This window comes from Seriola dumerili, unplaced genomic scaffold (genome assembly GCF_002260705.1).
Source record: "Seriola dumerili isolate Sdu_G_001 unplaced genomic scaffold, Sdu_1.0 BDQW01000066.1, whole genome shotgun sequence".
NCBI lineage: Eukaryota > Metazoa > Chordata > Actinopteri > Carangiformes > Carangidae > Seriola > Seriola dumerili.
Window position 1 is genome coordinate 1,863,996 of NW_019174321.1, and position 20,730 is coordinate 1,884,725.

Here is a 20,730-nt window from a genome sequence, read left to right on the forward strand (position 1 = left end):
TTCAGTATCACAGAAATACAGTGATAGTTCTCTGTACATCCATGGCTCCACTGCAAACGGCAGCTGATCGCAGCCGATTCAGCTGCTTTTAATGAGACAGTTTGCTAATATTTCAGTCTAAATAAAATCTAAATAGATCAAAATAAGAAAAGATCAAAAGAAAAACTGTACTGAGAGTGAAGGGGCACAAACCAGACAACACTTATGACACTAAGGTGAACAGTTCAGCTCACTCCAGAGCATAAATCTATAATTCAAGAAGACATTTGTTTATTGTATAACACTTATTTTTTCTTCCTGTGTATCAATGAACCAGTTTCCCCCACATCCACTGTTGTGTTTTACTCACATGCGTGCAGGGAGAAGTGTTTGCGTTCTGAGGAGCCTGTGTTTCCAGTGGCTGAAGGGATGGGCGGCGCCACAGATGACCCCAAAGACCCGACTACTGGACGGGCAGTAGAAGTGACGGCTGCTGAGGAGCTGGAGGACTCTCCCCCCTCTCCTAACAGATGCTGGATGGAGTGGAGCTGGAAACAGGGGTCAGAGAGCAGGACGGATGCAGCTCGAGATATCCTGAGAAAGGGGGGAAGGGGTGGGGGGGTTAAAGAGGAGGAGTAGGGTGGGAGGAGAAGAGGAAAGAGGACAAACTGTTAGATGAGGTGGAGCACATAATACATCTTACATTCGCTTACATCATCAAGCATTGGAGGAACATTTCACTTTCATCACCGCCATTCTGAGCCTTCTGGATGTTCCTAAATCCTGGATCAGAACTAAATGAAACCAGCCAGTTCCCCTGTTTGTGCGAGTTTTCTTTTTTTCCTGTTTATTTTCCAGTTTTTTTTTAATCTTATTTTACACTGTATATTTTTTATTATAATTTACCCAATGCACCTAATTTTGCTGGATGTTGTTGGAGGTTGTTAGTTTTTTTTAATCAAATTTTTCCTTTGCAAAGTTAAGCAAAGTTTTTTTTTTTTTTTTTAAAGCTGCTAAATAAATGCAGTTTATAATCAACAAACCTGTATTCTGGTGTAGACCAAGGCACAGCTACACATGTGGACAGAGAAACTGATTCAGATGCAAAATTCTGCAACAAATTAAACTGAGTCGTCAGCATATGGCTTATTCAGATTAGGATTTACTATCAGGCAAATCAATGGACTAGTCTGTGTGTTACAGCAGCCTGATGTTGACAGTCAGAATTTATCTTGAACTGTTGAACTGTGTTTACTATGCTTTATTTAATCCTCTAAGTGCATGTATTCCATATAAACGTCATGGAGTGATAAATATGGTGTCGAGATACAAATGTATGGGAATCTATTTGAATGTATTTCTTATAATATCTTTTCGTGAATTCATACCACGTATAAATTATATCTGCCTTGTGACTGTATTATCATGTCTGCTAAGATTTTATATCAAAAGGTATGAAAGCTTTGCATGTTCTTTGTTTTATGATTGTGAAGTTATTGATTGATCCAGCGCTGATATTAAAGTGCCTCAACTGAAAACCATCTGATTGACTCTGACTCATCTGAGAAACTTCATCTTCATCATCTCCTGCCAGATTTCGAATTTACAGATGTCAACCCAAACCACTGCATTTGACTTATGATAGATTTGACTTTTGGCATGTTGGTTGGATGTGGGAAAAGTTTGACCAATCTTAACTTTTTGTATCAGATTTTCTATCAAAGCAAAATGAACATATTTATGTTTTGGACTATTGGTCAGACATTTTTTATTTTCTGACGTTTTAAAGACAACAAAGAGATGGGTTAATCAAAAAAAATAAGAGTGAATCCAGGATGAAACTGGAAGACTTGTTCCATAAAAATGTAATATCTTTAAAAACTAAACTATGTTGTGTTGTTCAGTTCTTCTCAGAGACTAAGAAACTAATTTTCATATTACTGTTGCTGCGTCAGGATGTCTGAGTGAATGTGTGGAAACACTGCAGACAGAAAACAAACATACATGAGACAGAGCAGATGTGATCTACATTTGCCATCATCAGTCAGTGAACACTCTGGCAGCAGTGATCAGCATTAGTGTTGCCCAGCAGCAGGTGAGAGGGCCGAAGACACTGTTCACGCTGAGCAACTGAAATCTGACCAACACCGTCATCTCCATCCACTTTGTAGCTTCGCAACAGGATTTCTTCTTGGAACTGAACCAATCGAAGAATCGCTGCCTTTTTTCTATTTTCACGTCTCAGTCTCACACCACACAACCACCACCATGCAGGAGCTGTTCTCACTCTTCTTCTTCTTCTTCTTCTTCTCCTCTTCCTCCTCCTCACCTTTCCTCTCTCTCGTCTGTCTGTCTCTATCTGTCTCCTCTTGTTCTGACACATGTGAAAACCATCACTGTGTCTGTCTGTCCGATCCATCCAGCGTTCAATCACCGCTCCTCTTGCTAATGAAACTCCGCGCCTCTCCTCTCTGTTCTGTTCTCCCCTGCGGCGCCACTCATCCAACCTCTCTGCATCAATCTTTTATAGCCGGGCTTTCCACAACACCAGACTCCCACTCACTCTCTCTCTCTCTCTCTCTCTCCAGCCAAACTACTCTCTCCTTTGTCTCTCCCTCTCTCTCAGTGTGTTCATGCTCCTCTCTCTGGTTTAGTCTTCTTTTGGCTCGTTCTCTGCTCTTTCTTACTATATCTGGCCTCTTGTCAGTCACACAAACACAGACAAGAACTAAGCGTGTTTCTACTGGAGCTTTTCTTTGTTATTTACTGCAAAATCTCAAATGAAAAGCCACTTTTATATTGCAGGATCATGTGAATAAAACACACAATTAAATAATAATGAAATATACAAATAAATTATTTGAACAGTTTTCAAATGAAAAACATAAATATCTATCCCTAAATTAAATTAACGAGCAGGTTGTTAAATAAATGAGTAAGAAATGGAATATACATCTAAATGTATCCACTGATCCACTGAATAAATTAATATGTATCTCACTGTTAATTAATGTCGGCCTTTATCCCTTTATTTATCTCAGCGGCAGAGAAAAGCTCATTTCCACTGTTAGTATGAACTCAAACCTCCCTCCATGTTTACCTGTCACATCATACAATATTAACCAGTCCTCTAAAAACTCTTTGTATTTTCAACAGAATGTTTTTCATTCAATAATTATTTCCAATTGCTGCACCTTGAGCTACAATGAGCAACTCTGCTCTTTCAAATTACAAGCCCACCAGGAATGGGACAGATCTGTTGGAGGGCTTTTAATGTGAAACATCTGTGCAAGAAGTGCAGTATCAAAAAAAAGCCACTGGAAATAATGTGATCCAAACAGCGGAATTGCAGCCGTTTTCTCTCACAGCAGCCGTCTTCACTCTATCTTGATTTTATTCTTGTAATGTAGTATGACTGAAATCTCTGTGGCCTTCATTCTCTGTCGCAAAAATAATTAGTGAATGAAAACAGTGGCTCTGTAAACCAGGAGAATCACAGTTTAGGAGAAAAAGGGCAACAGATAAACATGGAGGAAGGTCTGAATTGAGTATTTTAAAACAGGGAGCTGCTGACTAAAAATGATAAAAACATGATTAAGATGAACCTGTATTAATAAAACTGTGTGTATTAGCCGATGTTAAAGAAGCGTATCAGTATCATGTGAGTCAGAAGTAAAACTGTCTCTGTGTCGTGACAGGTTAAACTGCATCAGTGGGAAAGATTTTCAGTCCGCAGAAGTTAAACTAGAGTGAAAAGTGCTGCATGTGATGTGATTGTAGTGGAAGCTCTAAAAATACCAACACTTCATACAGGAGATTGTAACAGCACAACAGCCCCCTGTCATGTTGTGCCTGCAGGTTGTAGCCAAGGAAAGAAAAGGGGTTGATTACGCACACGCACACGCACACACACTGTTTGGCAAAATATCTCCTCCTACCCACCATCTCTTTCAGCTTCAGCACAAGTGAAAGGCAAACACACACACACCTGCCCAGCCAGTTGCTCTCTGATACAAATCTATACTCTGACACTCGACTAAACAGTGTCATCAGCTGTGAGAAGAAATCACTTCATTTACCGTCCAACAATTCAGTGTCTGAACTCTTGAGTGTAAATGTGTCCAGAGGACTTTACATCTGCACTGCAGCACAAGATCAGCTCCGTTTCTTTGTGTCCATCACCTGGTGAGGATGATTGTCTTCAGTCTGTCAGCATGATGTGTTTTTCAGAGGGTTCTTGTTTTAAAATGAGTCAGCGGAGAACATTAAAATGTGTTTTCAACCAACGTGTGCTTCATCAGAAGAGGGAGAGAAAAACACAGCTATGAATGAGAAGCTGCTTTTTGTTTCCTTCTGTCTGAAGAACCTGCAGCTGTTGTAAACTGTATATGTGCCATGTGGGAACAGACTCACAGGTTAACAACAGTCAGTTCAGTGAAGAGCCAGGAGTCAGCAAACAGTCAGTCAGTTATTACACATTGACACACACAAAACGCTTTCTCTAGCCGGGTTTCGATCGCAGTTTTGCGCAAAATAGAAGTGATTTTTGTTTTGTTTTTTTTGAAAAGTCAACAGGACATAATTGTGAAAGGACTGTGACTGATGTTCTGAAATCTGGGTTTTCTCCTCTCGCGTTATAATTGCAATTAACTGTGATGACTGATTTCCAGCAGTCCTGCCTCTTGGTTGGAACTGGTTCCCTGGGGCATGACGTAAAAGTGAAAGAAGTGTTTCCATTTTGATTTGATTTTGCGAATTATTGCTGTCGGAAAAACCACCTCATGCGAGATATTATTATATTGCAAGATATATTGCAAGATAAGGTACTGTGATCATTGACCAGGATGAAAAATATCACATATGGCATGAATATTTGATATTACTGAATATCGGCTCAAGCCTAGTCTGACAACGAAGCTACAAAGTGATTTTATAACATCTACATGTGGAGCTGACAAAGTTTTGACGTGTATTCAGCTCAGTTCAGTTGAACACAGTAATTGTTCATCTTTCCTTTTCTACGCTGTCTCACTCTGAGATGCCATTTTTCATTTTCCTCCTCATCTTTTCTTCATTTGTTTCCCTCCACCGCTTTGTCCTCGTCCTCCATCCCTGCAATCCGTCCTCAGTTTTAGAGGATAATGACGGAGCTGCCCCAACTCCAACACTGGTTTCACACATGATTGAATAGGATGTAAAATCAATGATCATTTATCCTCCAGTAAAAATGTCTATTCCCATTAATTGACATCTACCTCTCTGCCAGAGTTATTAACATATAACAATGTCACAAACATCATTTGAAATACTTTTGCCAGCCGACTCCAAACAGCAGCAGTAGTGTTGGTCTGCGCTTCGTCTGCTAACTCGGTGCTGACGGCTCATGTGTGTCCTTCACAGGGTGAATCCAGAGGGACCGACGCAGAAACACGGTGACATTTTCCTGTAAAATCTCCCCTGACCTTATCATTACAGCAGCCATGACACTTCACACTGAGAGACTCTCCTCTCTCCTCCGCATCTCCTTCACCTCCCCTCCCTCCCTCCCTCCGGTTTCCATAAAGCAGCAATAAAGCGATCAGCGGCCTGATTCATCCGAGCTGAGGGAAGACAAGGAGAAACGGAGCATCTTGAGAGGCGCTGTGGTAGAAACGATTGTTAAGAGGAGCCGTGTGAGTCACAGCGTTCGGGCTGGAAAATGTCACCGACTGTGTCTTTGTCAAAGGACTGTGTTACAAGTCAACACGAGTCCACTGTTCCCTCTTCCTGAACCAACAAAGGGCAGAGCATTAAGACTGACAAGGCGAATCCCACAGGAGCCAAATGAACATGATGAATAATGATGAACAAACGGATGCTCTTATAATCTGCAGGGAAACGAAGAAAGAAAAGACACAGGATGATCTCTGAGGATTTTTCATGTTTTACCACTTGATGGACGCCCACCTGTCAGCGTGGACAAACTTTAATATGAACCACCATCAGGTCACTGGTTAGCGCTCAATACTCATACTGGTCATGACGCTCAGACGACTCCGTGTTACATCAGCTGATGCTTTATATAAATGAAGTCTCATTCAGATTCGGCCATGAGTCCATGGTAATTCAGGGACTACTTTCTCTGACTTTGTCACCTCTGTCGATCCACCGCCATCAGACAAAAAATTACTTGGTAACTATTTGAATAATCAACATCAGCTTCTCAAATGTCACAGCAAAATGAATCTCTTTGGGTTTTTTTGAACCGTTGGTCAGACAAAACAAGATAAAACATAAGTAGTTGCAGACCTAAAACAGAGAAAGGATTTTACGAGTGCACACAACACAAAAGGTCGACTGCATGAAAGAGTCTGTGGTAGTGATGAACCTACAGAGAGTTATCAGCTGAATCTGCAGCTCCCCCCGGCGTTATGGAGCTTTACAGTGCGTTTCAGCTCGTTGTTTATCTTTACTGTTCTGCTTCACTCTCACTGCTCTCACAGCGTCGTGTTCGGCCATCGTGTGTGTGTGTGTGTGTGTGTGTGTGTGTGTGTGTGTGTGTGTGTGTGTGTTGGGATCTGAAATCACTATGATCTGTAATAACAAAGACTTTGGGAGACAGGAGAGAGTTTGTGACAGTGCGTGTGTGTCGTTTAATGTTTGAATGTTAATAAATGAACCATGTCAACAGGTGTCTATCTGTGTGAATGAGGAATATTTGTCAGGCTGATTATGTGTGTGTGTGTGTGTGTCTGCATAGAGGTATTGAAGTTTCCTCTTTTAAGTGAAAATGTGTGTGTGTTCCTCGCTGTGTGTCTCTGATCTTAATCCCCTGTGACAGGAGATCAGCATGAAACACACACTGTCACCAAGACCCAAAGACCGCTCCAAGCACATACTACACACACACACACACACACACACACACACACACACACACACACACACACACACACACACACAATAGGGGACACATGCAACACGGTCTCTGACTGGTTGTTTAATCTATTAACTGATACTGAGTCTATTGTCCTGCTGAAATGAAAATGAAGTCAGTGGGTAAAAATGTCTCCAGCAAACGGTGAAACAATGCACCCCACCCCCCCACCCCCCTGAAGAGAGCTGTATTAAATACTACTGTTGTGTTTTGAGTCGTCCCTCGTTCGGCAGCTGATGAAGAGTTAATGGGTTTCTGGGCTCTGGCGAGATTCATTGAACTCTGGGACACGGATGAGTCACTGAGCTGCATCACAATTTCAAGTCAGTGCACAGTAATGACGTCATATAGGAAGGCTAATAACCTGAACAACCCGACTGTGGCTGCTGTTAACATTTCTTCACCGGGGAACATATTCAGAGAGAAAGCTAAAAAATGAAAACTTAAATAAATCTGATTTTGGTTCATTTAAAGAGCAACTTGTCGCCCTGTTTTATCTTCACAGACTCAAAGCAGAATAAACGTGTGATCAGAGAGTAAATCTAATTTTCACATCCAACAAGATCCAACAAGTTGTTTTGTCTCCTTCGGCTCTGGGAAACTGTGGGGAGCATTTTATTTTATTTTCATGACTATTATCTGTCATTATGAGAAGTGAATTTGATGAAATGAAAGGAAGAGCTATGGTTTTTTTTGTGGGTGATGAGTGGGTCACTGTTTTCTTTATCCAGGTAACGCAACACAAATTCCTGCCAACGGTTTCACACCATTTCTCTGATCTACAGGTGGCCATAAAAACACAGAGGAGAAGAAGACTGAGAGGTAGTAAACATGGCTTTGCAAATGTTTTATGAAGAAGGAGAGACATTAAACAGGTTTGCTACACCTCAACACTGAATATAGCTATAACTCCACAGGGCAGCTTTACTGTACTTAGCACAGGGGCCTGTGTTCGAATCCAACCACTGCCCTTTGCTGCACGTCATCCCCTCTCTCTCTCCCCTTACTTTCCTGTCTCTCTCTCACTGTCTCCATCACAACAAAGGCAAAAATGGCCAAAAAAAACAAACAAAAACAGCAAATTTCATAACACGTCAGAGGCAGAGCCAGAGCAGCAGATACAGTCCAGTGCATTATTTTATCTCTAACACACATGCCCAGACATAAGCAGGTATTATGTTTGTTGCAGATATATCTACAGTAGACTGAGATGATCAGCATCAAAGTGTTTCTCTAACCTTAAGAGAAACAAAAGAAAATGAAACAATGGGAAACAATGGGAAACAATGCAACAATAAACACTTAATGTGTTGAATTATTCACTGAATATAAACCTTTAAAATCCTGATTATGAGCATCTGTAGGAATGTGGACAGGTATTTGTCTAATTACACCTGCTTCTGAGTCTCTTTAACTGCACAAAGTAAAGGTTACATAAAGGTTCTAAAGCATAATTATGCAAACAAGGAACATTGAGATATTCACATACAAGAGAGAAAATATTCTCTTTAAAAAACAGAGTTTCTGTAAATACAGAGAGCATCATATTCAAATACCAATGACCTGACTGCGAGACAAATATCTGTATGTACGTGTGGCGCTGTGAGGTGCAGTGATTTCTACACAGTGTGTGGACTCTATTAGATTAACAAGCAAACAAAAGTGCTTTGGACAGAGACACAGACAGGTGACATCCTCGCTGATGAAATATTATCTGAACAAATACAAACAGACATTCAGACACGGATTTCCAAGCATCCAGGTGCGAGTTCATCATTGTGATTGAAAGGAGAAGAAAGAGGGAGGAATGAGAGAGGAGGGAAAGGAGAGAGAAGAAGAGAAGACACCCACAGAGAGGGGCCAGGTGTCACAGCTGAATAAATGTTTGCTTCAGGATGAAACTGCTGATGGAAAAAAAGCTAAAACAAATGCCGCAAAGTGCTTTCAGTAAAGGGACCGCCCCAAAGTCAATACATGCTAATTAGAACATTCTGTTATCAAAGGTCCCATTTTGTAGAAAGTGAGATTTTATTATTATTATTATCATCATAAAAAAATCCCTTGGTGTTGTATAAATACTGTACTGTACAGCCAGTATTAAGAAACTAAAACAAAACATCAGGACTTATAATTAATTTTGTGATGTCACAACGATACACACAACTAACTTTTTTTTTGTTGCTTTAACTTTATTAACAACACAACACCAAGCAGTCATTCTGTTGCTGAGCAAGCAATATACAAGACGGACAAATGTTGAGATCTTTGGACGTCAAGAAGCCAGTACATCAGTGCACAGCCTTCCCAAGGAGAGTAATATTAAAGACCAGCTAAAGTTACATGTTTTATGAACTACTGGAGCATTTTAGTCCAAATCTGCTCATCTACAAGCTGACTGACCATCGCTGTTTGCATGTACTGGTGAGTTTTACCAATAGACTGTTATATGAGGATGGACGTACCCTCTGTGACGTCACCTACAGGTTTCCGAAGAGCGGTTTTGAAGCTCAGAGTGGGCTGCTCTACCGTCGCCATCTTAGCAGCACCTGACTCCGCATAATAGCTAAAACCGTTTTTTGTACCAGGCTGTAAACATGTTTATTTCTGCTGTAAAGTAAAGGGCATTTTAACATGGGGACGGACATCGCTTATGGAGCCAGCATGAAGTGGCCATTAGAGGAACTGTAGTTTTTGGCACTTCTGTGTTGGCTTCATCTGAGGTCGCTGCTTGGTTTTACCAAAATACAGTACTAGGCTCCAATCCATTACCTGTGGTTGGCCTGGCCGTGCGTCACTCAAAAAACAGTCAGCTGATCAGAGCGGATCAGAGACTGAACCACGACACTCTGTCCTTGCTTGAGCTCCAGAGTGAAGCATGAGAGAGGAAATGTAAAAATTACACTGAGATGGTTTTTGGTTCTTCCACAAATATATCTTTTTATGGATATTAAAAAAATCACACATGGTGCTTTATGGTTTTTTAAGATCTACAGGCCATTACCTGGATGTCTTCTTTTTCCACTGTTGTGAACTTCTTTTCCCGTCTGTCATTTTGATTAATTCAGTCTCAGTGAAGGCATTAGTGATAAGTGCACAATAAAGAAGAGCAGCAGCCCATTAAAAACATATCATATCAATATGCTTAAACCACTGACCAGGCTTCCCACATCAGACCAGAAACCATTCGCCTGACTCCATCTAAACCAGACTAAGAGTCTCCAGCCTCCTGCCTCTCCTACAGACCTACAGCTGTGTCATGAAGAATTTGGTATATTACTGCAAAACTATTTATATTCATTGAATCAACAATACTAATGTTCGCAGAGCACAGAAAACACAGTCATGCCTTCTTCATGTGCATCTCTCTCTCTGGCCAATCAAATTCCCTCCAGATTCTCCCTCATAAAAGCTCCTCCTGTGGCAACCTAAGCCATCTCAGAGGGGGAGAGAAAAGACGAGAGAGTCGTGGAGATGGAAACCACAAAGTGTGAGAGCCTGAAACACAAACAGAAATTGACAGAAAAGTGAGCGGAGCGGTGAAAAGAGAAGAGGAGAACAGGAGGAGGAGGTCTGAGATGGGCGGAGGATGCTGAGAGGAGAGAGAGAGAGAGAGAGAGAAAGAGAGAGAGGAGAGAGAGAGAGAGAGGGGGGAGGAGGATTAAGCCGGAGTGGAGGAGAGGTGGAGCTGGGAAAGCACCAGAAGCAGCAGCTCACAACTGAGCTGAGAGTGTGTGGTAAACAGACGAGAGGCAGCAGCTCAGCCTCCTCTGCTCTCACATCTGGAAATAACCTGGACTCTCACACACACAAACACACACACACACAAACACATACACACATACACACACACACATCTGGAGTGGACTAACGTCAACTTTTCTCTTTGTATTTATGTGTTGATTCCTTCTTTTTCTGCACCTCGGAGGAGAAAACAACAGGATAAAGAAGAGGAGAGGAGAGAGAGAGCTTGATGCTTCATGTTTGGGATTTCACAGAGAGCGAAGCCAGCCCTTTGAAAATCCTCCCACTGATGAAAAATCAGGAATTTCTCCGCACAAATTAGCCGGAGGACAAAAAGCACTGAGAGCCACAGAGCATTGCGGGTGAGAGTGTGTGTGGTGTGTCAAACCTTTAAGTGGTTACCGCTGCCACTGCCTGCGTATGAAGTGAAGTGGACAGGATGCTGACTTCTTTGAAAATCTGATCCTCGACTCGGGGCGGTCTGTGGGCGGCAGACAGCTGGGGCCGTGATTCACAAATTCCGACTTGGTGTGAAAATAAAGAGATGCTACAACTAAGACGAGGCTCCTCCGTCATGATAGCAGCTGCCGAGTGAAGAGACAGAAACTCAGCTCGTGGAGGAATTGAAACTTGATGCTTTGTTTTGCAGCAGGGACCAAAAACAGATCTGGAGCCTGGGTCTGTTTACTGCAGAGGATAATGAGTTTGACATCCACTTGAAGCTTGAACGAGGAGTCAAGAGGCTGAGATTCTGGAGGTTCAAACAAGACGTGCTGGAGACAGGGTCGGCAACTTATTCAGGATCCTACAGTCAAAGGTACAGAGGTGCAGCTATGGGATAAATGGAGGTGAGAGGAGGTCCTGCTGAATGCTCTGCACAGCTGGTTTTACTTTTTTTTTTTTTTTGGCTGGAATAAAACAAATGGCAAAGGAGAATATCTAATACCACAGTGAACTTGCACCTCCTCTTTTTTCCCACTGTCCAAAACACCTGGATCAGTTTTAAAGTGACTACACTTTGACTGTGCTCATTGTTTTATCCATCACCGTCTCCCTTACCTTTTAACCTGCTCCCTAAATATTTCTCTTTTTTTCTTTATTCCCCCTGAGGAGAAAGCAAACAGAATTGGATTTTGGCTGCTTCCACCCTGCTAAACAAATTACGGAGCTCACCTGGTGCTTTTTTTTTGATGCAGCCACCTTTTTTTTGACCTCTCCAGATGGCTGCCGTGTTGGCAGGTGGACGCAGATGCAATCGCCTCATTCAACATTAACCTGGTTAGACAAAATAAACGATCACGCTGGAGCACGAGCTCACGAGAGAGCATTACAGTGACATTTTGTTTCTGCCCTGCAGCTCGAACGCAACAAAGCAAATAAGGTTTCTGCTTCATGAAAATGACGAGAGACTGAGAGAGAAAGAGGGATTTAAATATTTAAACTGACAGATTTCCCAGCTACAGGACAGAGAATTTTACTTCCACATGTAAAGGGACTGGTGCAAGATAAAGATGAAAAACAAGTACATATATATACAGTCTCATGTGTTAGTTTGTCAGGATTTATGTGAAGTGCAAATTCTGTCAAAATGAGATGAATCACACAGCGTGAAGGATGTGAAAAATAAACTACGAAGCATTTACACCGGTCATTCTAAAGGGGAAAAGTAACAGAGAAATAAGCTGGGTCACGCAGAGGAAACTGTAACCTGATGCCCTCAGCCTGCTGCTGGCATCATGTTGTATGTTGTTGGTAACGCCGGTTTTCTGCAGGGTGTGGTGGCACCACTTTTTATAGCAGCATCACAGTCATGGTGGTCTATTGTTGTGCTGTTAGTTTGTCTGCAGCTCCCACAGCTGAGCCCCGTCCAGGCCACCATCTGCCAGTCCCAGGGTTCGTCCCAGGCAGGCAGATGCCTCTGTGCCTCTGACATCCTCAGCTGCACCGCCCTGGGTCTGGAGCAGGTCCCCAGAGAAATGCCTGTCTCTGCTGTCACTCTGGATCTCAGCCACAACCAGATCGATCAGCTGAAGGGGGGCGCCTTTGAAGGACTTTCTAGATTGGAGACATTACGCTTAGCTCACAACCAACTGACCACTATTCACGAGGGGGCATTTCAAAACACCTCTGGAGCACTGCTCCGACACCTGGATCTGTCGTCCAATCAGCTTCGTGTTTTGGAGCAGCACTATTTCCAAGAGTTGTCTGGACTGGAGGAACTGCTGCTGTTTAACAACCGTATCGTCCAGGTGGAGAGCAGAGCTCTGGCTGGACTGGGAAGCCTCCGTAAGGCCTACCTCAGTCATAACCGTCTCACTCACTTCCCCTTCTTCTCCATCCAAGAGCACAGCCACCCTCACCTGATCATGCTGGACCTGTCCTCGAACCGCCTGCTCAAACTACCCCTGGAGGATATATTAAACTTACCCATTCCAGTCCAGAGAGGACTCTACCTTCACAACAACTCCCTGGAGTGCGAGTGCTCGATGTACGGACTGTTCAGGCGCTGGGAACAGAGGGGATATGACTCAGTGAAACACTTCAGACAAGAGCACACCTGTCGGGTCTATGGGATACAGAAAGGCACCGTGCGCTTCTTCCAGCATGACCGCTACTTTGAAAAATGCAACCTGACTGCGATGAATCAGCCACTCAGAGAGCAGGAGAGCAGCGTTTCAGTGAGTGTGGGGAAGGCGTTGCTGCTGCACTGTGTGACCACTCTCACCGGCCGGAGTGTGACCTTTCTCTGGGTGTCACCAAATCAGGAGTACGTGGCACCGCCGGGGAACAACGGCTCGTTTAAGATGTTCACCAACGGGAGCTTGGAGATCGTGGCGGCGCGTGAGGAGGATTCCGGTGTCTACTGGTGTATGGCCCTGGACCAGGAGCAGAAGCGTAATGAAACCCGGGAGGTCAACGTGACGGTGGTGCTGCACCACGAGAGCGAGCCTCACGAGTCCTTCAACACCGGATTCACCACCCTGCTGGGCTGTGTGGTGAGCCTGGTGCTGGTGCTCATGTACCTCTACCTGACGCCCTGCCGCTGCCCTCCCTGTCCGAAGGCCCTGACCCCGGCCACCCCAAGCGTGGGGAATGAGGCCGGGGTGGGGAGCGCCCAGTCCTCCATCCTCACCCCCACTCCGCCGGCGACCACCGAGGGCCCGGGGCGCAAGGTCAGTACCAACAAGCATGTGGTCTTTCTGGAGCCAATCAGAGAGCAGCAGAATGGCAGACTCAGGGCGGGGCCGGGAACTGGGGCGGTGCAAGGACACCTGGGGCCAGGTTTACTGCTAGGGCCAGAGCAGCACCCAAAGCTCCACAGCCAGTCGCAGCAGAGGGCGGGGGAGACAGACTCCATCATGTCCGTGTTCTCAGACACACCCATCATGTTGCCATAGAAACGGGACAAACAGAGATAGACACAGGCTGGCACTATGATCACCTCTCACTCACTTTCTTCCTCCTCTGCCTCTCGGTTACCTCCTCACCACCCCCCACCCCCCACCCACCCCCACTGCACCCAGCACTCGACCTGAGCAAAACAGTAATCCAATACTGACTAAGAGCTTTCTGAATCTTTTCTTTGCGAGGCTTGAGGCTAATTCAACTGCCTGAGAAAACAGATCAAGTGCAATTCTAAGAGATTGAAAACTGTTAACCAAATTTGCATATATTAAGGTTTGCCCAGGTCTGCACACAGCCATGAACCAATGCACTGTGATGGGAGGGGCACTCAGAGGCACAGGGTCCGGGACGGTGCTCACGGACAAGACACAGGAAGGAGAAAACAGAGACGTAGGGAGGACGTCAGAATTAAAACAGACCAAAGATAGAAAGCTTAAGAACTCTGAGAGGAGCTGAAAATACTGCCTCATAGTCTGAGCGAGGAAACGGTGTTTGAAAACGGAGTTAAAAGACAAAGAGTGCAGAAACTTGTCTAACAGGACGTCAGGGGTGGGGGAGGTGAAGACGATGATGAGCACGGACTGCTACTGAAAAAACAAAGTGCGCAGGGCTGTCCCTTTAAGCACGGCTTGTACCTTTAATAAACATTTGCTACAGATGCCTTCTAGTCTCATACAGAGATGTAGAGAAAAAAAAATCTTTTTGTAGAGCTTTTTAGCGTCTCCTGTTTTTCTTCTTCTTCTTTTTTTTTTTTTTTTTCCCCTTTTCCCAGAGCCGGTGTGTCAGTTGATTAGAGCCGAAGAAATCTGCGTAGTGTAGCGCTGTCACAGTGTGAAATGTTTTAGAGTAGACAAGCTAGAGAAGAAGAGCTTTTAGCAAGCAAAAATAGAAACTGTTTTAAAGGATAAGGTTTGATTCTGGACTCCTGTACCCCTCCTCCTCCTCCTCCTCCTCCTCCCTCCTCCTCCTCTTCCTCCTCCTCCTCCCTCTTCTTCCCTCTGGAACTTGATTACTGCCATCAGTCAGTTGAGCATCAGGAAAACAAAAAGGAAAATAAACAAATAAATAAATAAATAAACCACCTCTGGAACATCAGTTGAAATTATTTATGCTGGAGAAGAAGATCCATTGTTCGCTGAGTTCATTTGGAGACAGAAGAATTTCTTTTCTTTGTTTTAAAGGTTGATCAATCGGCTTTTTTTCTTTTCTTTCTTTTTTTTTATTTCTCATTGTGTCTGAGACGATTAATGTGAAACTGAACCGGTGACGAAGAAAGGATTTGACTTTGTGTGGTGAACACTCAGTGGGATTGACAGGACAATCAGGGCAGATGTGTGTTTTGTTTTTATTGTCTTCACTGTACTCACTGCACCACCCCCCTCTCTCCTTGCACTGCCTCTCTCTCCTTGTCTCTTGTCCTCCCTTTATCTGTGTGTTAATAAACCTCTGTATCTGGACCTTGCAGGAGAATGTCTGCCTTCTTATTGCTACTGGACACCTTTACTGGTGCATAATAATGTAAAGTGAGTGGTGTGTGTGTGTGTGTGTGTGTGTGTGTGTGTGTGTGTGTGTGTGTGTGTGTGTGTGTGTGTGTGTGTGTGTGTGTGTGTGTGTGTGTGTGTGTGTGTGTGCCACAGTCTTAACATATTCAATCTTGACCGAGTGAATTAACTGAATAATCAGCTGCTCGGGTCTGATGTTGCATCGACAGTTTTCTCAAAGTTCAACAACAATTTCAATGAATTCTCACGACAAATTCTTCAGATTAGATTTTTTTTTTCTTGCTAATTAACAAAAAGGACAAAGCAGCAGGTAAAATCGGAGGTCGGATGACGACACGATGCAACGAGGATTTAAAACAGGTGTCACGGGAGAACTGCAGGTTACTACAGTGTTTTCTCACTGTCTGAAAAGATCAAGACTTTCAGTTTATTTTCAATACGTTTGTGTCAAGGTCTTAAGGGATTAGTTGATCCAAATTACAAAAGCCCAGTCATATATAAGTGTAAAGTAGTGCATATACAGTAGTTCTGGTTTTACTCTGTCCAGCTGTGAGACTTCAGCTGTCACCTCTGTACGTGTGAGGTCAATTAAATTCCTCTAAGTACGTGAACAAAAACATGGATTTCTGCTAAAATATAAAAATAGTTTACAACTTTCTCCACATCCTCTGATCCCCAGCATCACACAGGATCAGTCAGAGCGCACATACTGTCAGCGCAGGAAAGTAAAGACGTACAATTCTCCAATATTGAGCCTCCAATTTCAGCTACTTTGTACTTCTACTCCACCACATTTCAGTTAAATATTGGCCTTTTCCCAGCTTTTATCTGACTGCTGTTACTTTGATCTTACATACAAAACATATGATGCACTCATTACGAGAGATCTCAGGCTCTACACACCCACACCGAATGATGTAACACAAACAACACAGTAACAGGAGAGAGGGATCAGGTCCAGGCTGTAACGTCCAGTCAGTCCTGAGAAGAGGACAGTCAGGTAAAAGGAGTGAAAACATCTGTAGAGGAGGACTACAGGTGTGCAGAGTCTTTAAACTACCCAACCGTTTATATATTATAGTATGTATTTATTATATAACAGTCACACTGATGATGCTTACATGTTAACACATCAAATACAATGATGGACAACAAGACGCAATTCTACCCTTCATACTTTAAGTACATTTGCTGATGAGTATTTTTTACATTACTGTTACTTTTACTTGAGTAAAAGATCCAAATACTTCTTCCACCATTGATTATCCTAGCCTGAGGGCCATTGATCGAGCCTGAGAGGTGGGTAATGTTGGACCTGGTGACAGCAGCGTATTTATCTTCACTGGCAGTAACAGAGCGGGAGAGCAGGTAGAAGAAGAAGGTAAGAACAGAGTTAAACGAAGGAAAGGAAGCAGAGATAAAGGTTAGAGAGAGATAAGAATAGTTTCAAAGCAGCAGATCTGTGTGTGTGTGTGTGTGTGTGTGTGTGTGTGTGTGTAATCCAATAAAAACTGGGTGAATACTCAAATGTGTATCATTAACAACAACACCTCCCTGTTCGGTAATATTACTGCCATTATCACCACCATCATGATCAGCATCATCTCCCCCCACCACCACCATCACCCCTCCACACTGATGTCACCATCATTCCCATCATCACTGTCACTGGACTATGAGATAACAGACAATTCTCCACCACGTCATAACAGCAGGTGAGACATAAACATAAAGTCAGGCTGTGTTGTTCTACTTCATTTAAAGCCCCAGGCTGTTTACACCCAGAGCTGAATGTATGGAGGCGGGACATCTATCTATCTACAGCCCTGTCTATTCACTAAACCTATATCATCTCCAATGTTTATATCTGGAAATTATAGATGTAAGACTCATCCTGTTCACGTCTTGTTATGGAACATTTGAGTCATTGGGTTCATGCAAGAACCACATACAAACAGAACCGTTCTTCAGAGGTATGTGTGAGTCATTTAACAGAGTTTGGCACAATCATCAATTTGGGGACGAGTGCTCCAGTCCTGCGAGACTGTAATGTCTGTGTCGATGACACTGACACTGATTCTACCTTTTTCTCAGGTTTGATAATCCCGACGTCTGCACTGGGTTTCAGTCTTTATCAAACTGGAGCAATGAGGCCACCGCGGCTCGGTGCTATATTTCTTATTCTTATGCATGAATGCATCACCGGACACGGTTCTATGTTCATTTGTATTGAAATACCCACGGGATGTTTTTTGGTACGATTACTGAGCTCAGCACTATTATCACCACACGCCTCGGAAAATGGTGTGTTGTACGACAGAGTGGCTCCAGAGGAAATCCAATCTACATCATGTGTTCAATTTAATCTTTGAATACGGTAGTTTTTGATTATGCGGGTCTGTGTGCGTGTGCACATGTGTTGGACCACCTCGATTTATAATTCATCACAAAGGGTCAATATTGTCGCCATGCTAAGGAGTGGGAGATCAGAACCACACTGCCATCACTTCAGTAAATTCAGAATTAAAAATATGTGCGTGTGTCTATGCATGTTTTGTGTACGTGCACTGATGGAGCGACAATAGAGACTGATGACGTTGCCGTGGGCCATGTCTGACTGATGTAGAGTGTGTGTGTGTGTGTGTGTGTGTGTCAGCGGAGCAGGGAGGATTTCTCAGAACAGGACAATCAGAAGGAGAGAACACAGTGAAAACACTTTTTTTCTGGGAATATGAAACGTGAATAGAAAGTATTTGCACATAAATGAGCACCGCCAGTAATTTATTACACCTCCATAAATCAGTGACCAATCTCAGACGACAGGTGGGCGGTCAGTTTACGAATGAGAACCAATGGCAGCCGCCTGCAGCACTGTGGAGGAAAATTATAAATAAGAGAAACTCCCAAACAACCAAACTGCGATTTTATTACCTGATGTCTGTTCTGATTTACTGGGTTTGGATCCAAAGCCGTTTGCAGCCCATCCTTTCCTCTGCCTCAGACTAAAACTGTCTGTTTACTTTGAGCTTAAGCAAAACCCATCTCCAGACTGGATGAATATGAAAAACTTATCCTGCAATCGATCATCATGAGTGTCAATACAGACAAATCACGCAGCCGTGAACAATATCTGAGTGTCGTCATCATAAATTAATACGACTTTATCAGCAGCAGCAGTTTGGGCGTCGCACTGTATTTGCCCCCACACCACAATGCTCAACTGTAATGCTGAGCTGTGGTGTGTGTGTATGTGTGTTCAGGCACTGGGGAGAGGATTGAGAATGAAATCTAACTGTGAATGTGTAATGGGCTGTGAGACTGGAGTAAATGGGTTTGGCCCAGATGGTTGTGTGTGTGTTTATTAGCGGCTGAAATCTCAGATGAGGGGATAAAGACAGAGAGAGAGGAGCTTTAAAGATGTTTTACTTTAAACTGCTTCAGGCTGGTTTCAAGTACAGAGAGGTTGTTATCTCTCAGTGATCACACAGACCAACACACACACACGCACGCACACGAAGTGGTTTTCAAATGCCAGCCTCTATCTCGTCACATGCTGTGTTTAAACTATTCCAAACCCAGAACAGTTTCATGTGAGAGCTTATCTTTAATGAAACGTCCACACAGATCTGAGAGATTCTGGGACAAAACAAAAACACTCTCTACCAGCAGCACTGAAGTTCTAGGGTCATTTACAGATCTAAAGAATAGCAAGAGGCTGTTGGCTTCATGGGTTTTGTACCTGGTGAATATATACTGTATAAAATGAAAATGTACAGTGTGTACCCTGGTTAAAGATGCAGTGACCTGGTTCCAGATTCACGACTAAAACTGTGTGAAAGCACAGAGACAGAAATGTGCAGAAACACTCTTTTCATCTGTTTTTTAACTGGTTCTGTTTTGTTAATCATTGTGAAATTATTCGCATCATTTAATCTCCCACAGTCTGACAGAAACGACCTGAATCACTCGTTTGTCTATGGATATTTGTGCGCGGCTCCACCACTCACTGTAACACGTCAGGGAAATAATGGCTGAAATGTTAATAGAAATAATAATGAAGCTTATCACTCAAACAATTAATTAAACTTAAAAATGTGGCTTTGCTTGACATTGCGGGATCAAGAAGTTAGATGTCGTCTTCCTACACAGGGTAACCTACACAGCTACATCCGTGAGAAATGACGACGCGTGGATGAGGTTGTTGTAATGCTCCTTTAACAGTCCAGTCTGCAATGTTGAACCAGAGAATTACACACAGATACTTTAACCTCATCACTCCTTGCTTCTTTTCACCCTCTCTCCCTCCCGACATTCGGACAGATGGTTAAATTATGTTTGGGCGTCAGCGGCATTTCAGTTAACATCCATCCCCGACACAAACACTCGTGCAGAGCGCCGTCTGACCTGCAGCTCACCCACCAACGAGGGTTTTAGCGGTCTGAATGGAGTCTCAGGCTACGTTCACACCCACTTCAGCCCTGCATGAAAACACACAGCTCCTCAATTCAACTGAAGGAGACCAGCTGTTTAACCTGCCTGACGCACCTCAGGCCTGAAAAGGTTGTTTCTACTGTTTCTCTCACAATCAGTGCAGCAAAAGATAAAATAACTGCTGCTGTGATAATTCAACAGAGTTATAAAATCCTGCCTCTGAGTTTTATAAACCTTTCATTCATCGGTTACAAAAACCGATGAATGAAATATGGATCAGATTCATGGATCAGATTCTGTGCTAAATGAAATGATAAAACGTACAGCTTATATTTCCTGCTGCGGTAAGTCATTTCATCCGTGTTACATTCAGAGATGTTTTTACTTTGACGTCAGGTGCAGACTTCCATTTGTTACAGTCTTCTCTGCCAAAACTTCAACACATTGGCCAGGAAAATGTTCTATTTCAGCAACACCTGAAACTTGCACTAATTTAAGACCCATTAAGTCGACCTAGATAACTAAAAACCATTCAGCTCCCAAAGACCACCACCACAGAGACAGATATTTCACCGCTCGCAGTTTGCAACAAGACAGAACGAAAACACTGTTCCAAAACAGGAAGTACATACAGACTGGATACATGCGGGGAAATAAAATGGCATCTTCAGCCTAATTATCAGGCTGAAGATGCACAGAGAGCATGTGTGAGAACACACAGTGACTTCATCATTACACCAAACACAGGGTGTAACT

At 43.3% G+C, this 20,730-nt stretch overlaps 1 protein-coding gene across 1 annotated transcript in view; it reads right to left on the reverse strand.

The window, feature by feature from the left end:
* Positions 1-20,730, reverse strand: part of rnf123 (ring finger protein 123) — a 123,157-nt gene that overhangs the window by 40,178 nt on the left and 62,249 nt on the right. Inside the window, exons 37-38 of the mRNA XM_022742188.1 lie at positions 499-573; positions 350-414 (exon numbers count right to left, since the gene is read on the reverse strand). Coding sequence (XP_022597909.1) covers positions 350-414; positions 499-573 — 140 coding nt within the window. The remainder of the gene's footprint in view (positions 1-349; positions 415-498; positions 574-20,730) is intronic.